At 46.9% G+C, this 8255-nt stretch overlaps 1 protein-coding gene across 2 annotated transcripts in view; it reads left to right on the plus strand.

Moving 5' to 3' along the window:
* LOC144678862 (histone deacetylase 9-like) overlaps positions 1-7404 on the plus strand; it is a 635070-nt gene extending 627666 nt beyond the window's left edge. For both annotated transcript variants that reach the window (XM_078538855.1, XM_078538856.1), the window contains exon 25: positions 6336-7404. In XM_078538855.1, the coding sequence (XP_078394981.1) occupies positions 6336-6375 (40 nt within the window). In that variant the 3' untranslated portion in view covers positions 6376-7404. The remainder of the gene's footprint in view (positions 1-6335) is intronic.
* Positions 7405-8255: the final 851 nt, after the last annotated feature.

Below are 8255 nucleotides of genomic sequence, written 5' to 3' on the forward strand. Positions count from 1 at the left end.
TCAGCGTGCAGTGAGACTTCGGCTGGAATTTTCTCAAGTTCAGTGTTGACCTACTACTAGCACTGAAAGCAGGGCCCTGGGTAGCACTTTATTGGTGATGGCCAGCAGCCCCAGTTATGCCACCAATAGAGGTAGCCACTGTTGAGGCCGCAGGAAGAAGGCAAGGTAATTTTTTTTTTATTGACCATGCCGGGGCCAAACAGGCATGCCCCAGCAATCAGGGGAGCACATCCTTGGTGAACATTGGAACAGCCATAAAGGAGGCCTCCACCCCTCCCCCGGGAATAAACTGGGAAGCCACCAGGGTTTACTTGACGATCTCCCCATGGGCTGGCAGTCCCTTCCAATGCTGTTAAAGTGCTGGCAGGGGAGTGAAGTGCCCTTAATTGGCTACTTAATTGGTTTAATAAGCTGCTCCTTTTCCAATGGCTCCTGTCACCATTTGACAAAACATCTCAACTTCCAGTCCCTTTCCAGAAGGCTGGTAAAATCTAGCCCTTGGTGTTTGCATACCAAGGGTCTATGCATTACTTGCGGCAGCTGCACACCAAGGTGACCATCAGGATGAGGATGCTGTTGGGAAAGATTTTCCTCCCATAATCCAGACATTCCTATATCATATCCCTGAGAACACAGTCTATTTTTGGTCTCCAGATAAAGTAGATTGCTCAGGTGACAACCATGGTGCAGGAGCAGGGTATGGGCCAGACCTGTACCACATACAGCAACACCAAGAGCACTACACTCCTAATGACTAGGTTTTTAGCTGCAATGGAAATGGAACATCAGTCCCACATGCTGAGTTTCTGTTTCATGTTAGCTCTGAGCTCCTCCCAGTTTTCGCTGCACACTTCCAAACCATATCCCCATGCCTTAAGCTAGTCTGATCCAACAAACTCTGGACAGCCCCAGGTAGACTGAATAGCCTTGAATTCCCCCTATAGTAGAGCTGGAAGGAGGGTGAAGGATGGTTCCCGTGGCAACCACTTTCAAGGTCACCTGGACCTGCCACTTGCTTATCCAAATCCTGAACAGGGCATTGACCTCAATGCTGTTTCAAGCTGCCTCAATGTACCTGACGATAATGTGAGAATATCCATGATGGGAATGTAGGGCCTGAATTTTACCCTTGGCGAGCGGGCATGATCGGCGCGTCCGGGCCCAGTCGGGAAAAGGGCCGCCACCCACGATCGGTCCCTGACTGCGATTTCACGCTGGCTGGCCAATTAAGGCCCACCCAGCGTGAAACATGTCTTCCCAATGGTCGGGAAGGGGTGGGCAATGGCGGAGACCTGTCGGCCGTTGGGTTCAATGGCGAACCAGGAGGCGGTTTAAAAATGGCACAGGCAGCTCCGTGAAAGCTGCCAGGGAAGAACATATCTCCTGCACTGTGAACAATGAAGTTGTGGCATCAAGTGTGGCTGGAGATGCAGGCAGGACAGCAGGTCAGGTGGGCATTCGGCCCCCAGGTTTTTGGACGAGTGCCTCACGGTCCTCCTGGAGGAGGTGACTGCCAGGAAGGACTCCTTGTTCCCAGGGATGAAAGGAGGAGACCACCGCTCCTAACAAAAAGAGCTTGGGAGGAGGTGGCAGTGCTGGTCAGCAGCCATGAGGTTGTGCGACGTACATGGGTGCAGTGCCACAAAAAGTTTAACGACCTGCTGCACTCCGGAAGGGTGAGTAACGTGTTGCCATGGATCAGTGTGTTGATGTGTTAAAGTCTGGCCATCCCCCCATGGATCTCAGGGGTGCTAGAGTCTGAGTGACAACTGTCAATGATGCCAGAACTGGCCAAGGTGGTGACCCTGGCTGCTTGGACTAAGTGCCTTGCGGCTCGAGGGCCACAACTCGGATGTGCCCTACAAGGTGCTCCTCAGATGAGGTTGGCCAGGCTGCAATGGCGCTGCAGGTAGAGAGTGGACTAATCAATGCTCCTCTGTCCTTTCAGGAGAAGATTACCCATAATAACATTGAGAGGCAACAGATGGGCGAAGGACCCCCAAATCTTCTAATCCTATCCAGATTTGCGCAGGACGCCTTGGAGCTGGAGAGGTGCCACGCACCTCAGACAACTGGCCATGGAGAGGCTGTGGTGTCAGATGAAGGTAAGAGTGCAGTGCACAGAGGTGAGAGTTTCAGTTGTTGCAAACATTCTTGTGTAGCCTCATTGATGGGAGCCTCAAAACTGGATTCCCCATTGATCATTAAAAGATGATGGCACCATGATGCAAAACCCCATTGTCTCACCATGGTGCCTCGCATGTACAGTGTTAGTGTGATGACTTAAACTAATGACATGTTGTTGTTCTCCCTTAGATTCGCCAGCATGCACTCAATGGTAGGACCCCGAAGATCCACCCTTGACTCCAGAGGACCGCCAGTCTTCACATGCACCTGCATCGCACCCGCTCTCTGCACTAGGCACCAGCACCTCGGTGGGCGTTAGATCTTCGGCTCGAATGTCAGAGCACTGCGATGAGGGCACTTCATACTCACTTGAGGAGCAGGCGGAGGCAGAGAGTGCCCAGGGCGCCAGCAGTTGGAGGACTGCTGGAGACCAGGATGTTGCTGAGCCGAAGGCTGATGGTGAGCCTGTGAAGTCGTCCATTAGGCAGCAGATGCTGTATGTCCAGTGTGATGTGCGGGAGAATCTTGTGGAGATCCATGAGGCCATGGTCTCTGTTTTGGAGGAGTCCATGCGGAGCGTGAGCATTGTGTTGACCCTCATGGCCGAGTGCACTGCCCCCTCCATTGAGAGATTGGTGACTCTAATGGAGAGGCAGCTCGAGGGACAGAATGAGGGGTTCCTGGGGTTGCACTTGGGCTTGCAAACCCTCACACAGGCAATAACCTCAGGTGGTCAGTGCCAGTGTGGGAGATGGATGAGGCACCCAGTACCCTTGCTAGGTGTCCGTCCATCAATGGCGAGGAGGGAGGTCCAGAGCGACCTCACATTGGCGCACAAGCTGCTTGTCGTCTCTGCAGGCTCCTCTCAGGGTGCTCTGGGTGAAAGTAGCAGCTCCTCCAGTAACCGTGGCATCCAATGAAGCTGTGATGACTGGGGAGATGTCAGCCATGGCACTGGCCACTTCCTTCCAGGTGGGGCCAGCACAGGCTCCACCGGCCAAAGAATGACTGCCTATGTCATCAAGGCCAACAAGACGCCAGAGTCAGCAGGCTGCCCCCAATGCTTGCCCAAGCGAGGGGTGGGGGGGTGGCACCAAGATGTAGCACTTGCAAACGTAAGTTTAAGTCACCATGAGCACAAGGGGAACTGTCCACAGGTGATCTTCTGTTGTGTAATGTTTTGTTTATGTTTTCTGGTCTGGGAATGAAGACCAGAGAAGGTGAAGTTAATTTTTTTTGGATTATCAAAATGAGATAAACTTTGTTCTTGTCCTCGTGGTCTGAGTATTCGCCATCTTTGTATTTTTTTGGTGCAGGGTACGCCAGTATGTAATGCTGAACAAGAGTGGCTCTAAACTTTATTGTACAGGAATTGAGTGGATTTTGGGTCCAATTGAAAGGGTCATTTCAGACATCCTGGATGGAGGCAGCAGCCCTGGCATGAGGTGGAAGCAGACCTTTGGCAGCCTATCTGAAGGAGCATTGGATCAAGGCATCCCTGGTGTCCTAGCCTCCCTGAAAGATACAGAGGTCTGCCTCCACAACCTCAGCGCTCTCCTCACCATGCTCTTCTTCTGACTCACTACTACATTCAGCCGCTGTGGCCAGTGGACCTGCGTCAAGGTCCTCTTCCTCCAGTGGGTGCCCCCTTGCCAGTGCCAGATTGTGGAGAGTGCAGCATGCAACCACTATCGATGATACCCGCTCTGGGGGGATATTGTAGTGCTCCCCCTGATTGGTCCAATCACCGGAAGCGCATCTTCAGAAGACCTATAGTCCTCTCTATCACTACACTTGTGGATGCATGACTTCTATTGTAACGCTTCTCTGCCTCTGTTCTTGGGTGGCGAAGAGGCGTCATGAACCACCGTTTCAATGGATAGCCCTTGTCACCTAGCAGCCATCCATCCAGTCGGGCTGGAGCACTTAATAGCCCTGGCACCTGGGAACGTCTCAGGATATAAGCGTCATGGGAGCTGTCAGGGTACCTTGCATAGACTTGCAGAACCTGTGTCTTGTGGCCACAAATTATCTGGACGTTCATCGAGTAGAATCTCTTCCTGTTGACAAAGGCACCCAGCAGACCTGCTGGCCCCTTGAAAGCCACATATGCAGTCGATTGCACCCTGGACAGAGGGGGGAACCCAGCAATCACTGCAAACTCTCTGGCTGGCCTCGTCCATATGGAAATGAATAAATGTCATTACCCGCCTGAACAGAGCTTCTGTCACCAGCTTGACGCAACTGTGGACAGCTGATTGGAAGACTCCACACAGATCCCCCACTGATCCCTGGGAAGAGCCAGAGGCATAGAAATTGAGGGCCACTGTGACATTCAGGGCCATTGGCAAGGGTTTCCGCACACACTGTTGGAGGTGATCCCTGGCCCAATCATCTGACAAATGGAGGTCATGGTCTCACTAGAGAGGTGGAGCCTCCATCAGCATTGCATCTCGGACATATTGAGGTAGCTGCATCACCGCCTGTAAACCCTGACAGCAGGATAGTGGCGTCTTCTGCGGCTCCTTCCACCTTGGACTTCCTGCTGGCCCTGCACCCCCTGTGCCTGCGCCTCTCCTCCCACAGGTCACTCCCCTGGAAGCTGCATTGGGACACCTGGCCTCCTCACCCTTCTGCCCCTCTCTTCTTCCTCAGAGGAGGTGCCTCCAGCAGAGACCACAATCCCCATTATCAGGATTACAGAAGGCTATCTGATATCTGGAAGGGTCCACATGGTTTGAATCCTCCGGAGTCCTTGGAGACAAAAAGGAGACCTGAAATGAAGCTTAGAAATGCTAAGAATGAAGCTCAGAACAGAGATGAAGCTGTCAAGTTTAAATAAGCAACCAGCAGCAAACTATCTCCTCAACTCCTCATTAATCACACTGGCAATGCTGCTGAACCTTTTTATCCCGCCCTTGGATGAGGTTTTGCAAAATGTGGGCTGCCTGCCTGCCTGTTTTGCCCGTGTGATGAGTGCGAAATCGCATGGGCAACGTAAAATCGGCTTCTATTCGCTTTTTAATGGCGTTAAGTGGCCTCTTTATTGATGCTAGTCGCGGCTCCTACTCCTACGCGTGCCCACCGACCTGAAGATTGTGAGCGTGCAGGATGACGACGGGATACTCGCCTGACGTCTACTCACGCTATTTCGTGCCCGATTGGGTTGGGCGTGCGTCTGCCCACAAAGCGTGAAATTCTGGCCTAGGAATCGTACAGATGGATTATCACAATGCCGTTTTGTTGCAATGACAGATCAATCAGCGGCTCTGCAGTAAGGATTGATGGTGGCACCCCATTTTCTTTCCCCTTGAATACCTTCAAGTATTTCCAGCATCCTGCGACATTTTTGAAGGTAGCGTCAAAATATCTTCTGTAGGGCAACCTTACAGGTGGAAGGTATCCACTGTTTGAAAACTACCGCAGTCAAACAGGATCATCTTCACAAAGAAGGTTCGGTCCATCGGCATGCCTCCTTCTGATTTCTTGACTGTCTCTGTGACAGGACACCCTCTGGCTTGGAGCTCAGATGTTGATTGTGGCTATTCTGGGATGCTGAGTATGCACCATATTGGCGTTAAGCATGAGCCAGCATGAAGATCCACCAATCACATTGAAACTTGCATGTCGTTGGGGAATAAGGCCAAAGCCAGCATTGAGGTCCACCCAAATTTTTTTTTAAAACTAAAAGACTTGTGACTCAGATCAAACGAGCACCACACTTGATCTTAGCAATAGGCCTAGAACTGTCTCTGATATCTATTTTAAATGAATATTCATTAATTTTACTCTCAGTTTATTAAAATATATTTTTACGTTGATTTAAAGGCAAAATGAGCTTCAAGATAATAATAGCTCCAAATTGTTTATAAACCCAGGGGCACTTAAAACTTGACAGTCCTTCACGCTATAACCATTGTTGGCATGGCAATGCTTTTGAACCTTTGAGATTAGTCAGAATCCTGGAATATTTCTTCAGGTGCACTTTAATTTTCAGTTCCCGAGGATGCCATTATTATAATATATTTGGAGACAGTCCTTGACTGTTAGCTATTCCCCTTTAATGTTGCTTCAGGAAAAGATACTCTATTTATAAGTGACTGGATAAGACAAATAAACATCATGTATAATTCAAATTCAACTGTGACCCCACGTAGAGATTGTAAATGTCTATGTGTATCATTCTGATTGCATATTTATTTTTCTAGAACGTCTGATGAACCAATGGAAGAAGAGCCAGCTTTGTGAAGTGCCAAGTTCATCCAGCTATTTCCTTAACATGACATCATTGTCGGTCCCCTAAGACTCTCCCAGACATGTCGTGTCTGCTGTTTGGGTAGTATAAATCAGCTGGATCTTTCAGACAGGGCAGCCTGCAAACAGTGACAATTTCTCTTGATCTTGGAATACTTAAAAGGACACATCTATAAAGTTATTTTTTCAAATAAAGGAATGTCTTACAGGTCAGAAATATTTTCACAAATTTCTTTCTTTTGACTCTATCGCTGGCTGTTTTCTTTGGATGCTGAAGTACTCATAGATTTTCAGTGATGTACTGAAACCATTCTGTTTATTCATGAAGGATGGATGTTTTAAAAGCATTGAAACCTTCAGAACTGAGGTCAGGTTGATATTGTCATTGTGCCTTTGGAAAAGATGGGGGAAAAGTACCTAACACTTTAACAAAAATGCCTTACAAATACTGGTTAAAAAAAGAAAAGTTTTTATTTTGTGCTCCTTCAATGTCAAGAATCATTAATGATACAATAATACCTTGAAGTATTTATTTGTCTACAATATTCTTGATATCAGTATTGATTTTATGACCAAGTTCATAATTCATTTTTGTATTTTTTGAGCTGTAAATAGGTTCCAACCATTGTATTAAGGCCATAAGTGAGCACCCACTGTCATTCTTTGATTTGTAAATTTGAACAAAACTTTGATTTCAAACAAGCATCTCTTGTACTTTTTAACATGTTTTTACTTATCTTAAACCTTAATGAGAAGAACGGGGGGAAAAATGGAGCCGGTTTTATTCAAATGACAATATTTTTCCTTTTTGTCAGGCAATAATTTTCCCCGTACATATGGGTATGTTTAAGGTCAGACCTTTTCCGTTTTCAAATATTTTTATAAATGTTTGTGTTACAGCAAATTAAATGTGTTGTTGGCTGTCAAATTTTAACAGTTTGGATGTTTCTCTTCTGAGAGTTTTGAGGGATAATTCTGATTGTTTTATTGTTTCAATTTTGTTTTATAACACATCTGCGTGCTAATCAAGAAAAATATATAAATACAATATATGTTAATGTATTCTCATTGAAAACTCAAAGTTAACTAAGGACAGGATCAGCCCATAAAATGACCGCATTTGACCAAGTTCAGAAGCTGTTTCTGATGGCTTTCGGACTTCAGCGACAAAAGAACATTGTGGATTACTTGGGTAATAAGAAAAAACTTATCACTGAAAGTTGGATGGACTGAGATCTTAGTCATAGCCTTGCCATGTTGTGTTATAAATTGATTATATTACTATTTGATCATAATCCTGGTCACGAGCCTTGTTAATATGGCTATGATCTCAGCTCCACAATTTTTCAATTTTTGCCAATATTTTAATATTTGCATTTTGTGGTGTGGATAATTAGTGTTTTTTTTATGGATGAAATGAGAAATACTCCCTTTCCAATAAGAGGGAGAGACTCTGGCCTAGCAGCATTTGTACAGGTGCAAGTGAGATTATAAATGAAATAATACTTAAAAGGGACTAGATGGAGCAATTACCCACTCACCCTTAGTGATCACTGTTCAACTCCAGCCCATAATATTGAGATGAAGTTTTCTATTTTCTATTTTCTCTGCTGGCTTAACTGAGTTTGTCAGTCTCACCCTGTTCCTAATAAAGCCCCACAGTGCAAAGCTAGCCAAAGCCAAATGGCAGTTAATTGGCAACTACTCAGCGGCTACAGGGAAATCTCACATCAGTAAAGTAAGGGTTACTTTCCTGAGGATAGGGTTAACATTCATTGATATCACAAAGTTGAGAGGACCTTACATTTTATCTGACCTGAGGATGCTTGATGCTGAACTGGGTGCAAAAAGTGCATACCATTCCCCGCTGATCA

The sequence above is a fragment of the Cetorhinus maximus genome, chromosome 3 (assembly GCF_964194155.1).
Source record: "Cetorhinus maximus chromosome 3, sCetMax3.hap1.1, whole genome shotgun sequence".
NCBI lineage: Eukaryota > Metazoa > Chordata > Chondrichthyes > Lamniformes > Cetorhinidae > Cetorhinus > Cetorhinus maximus.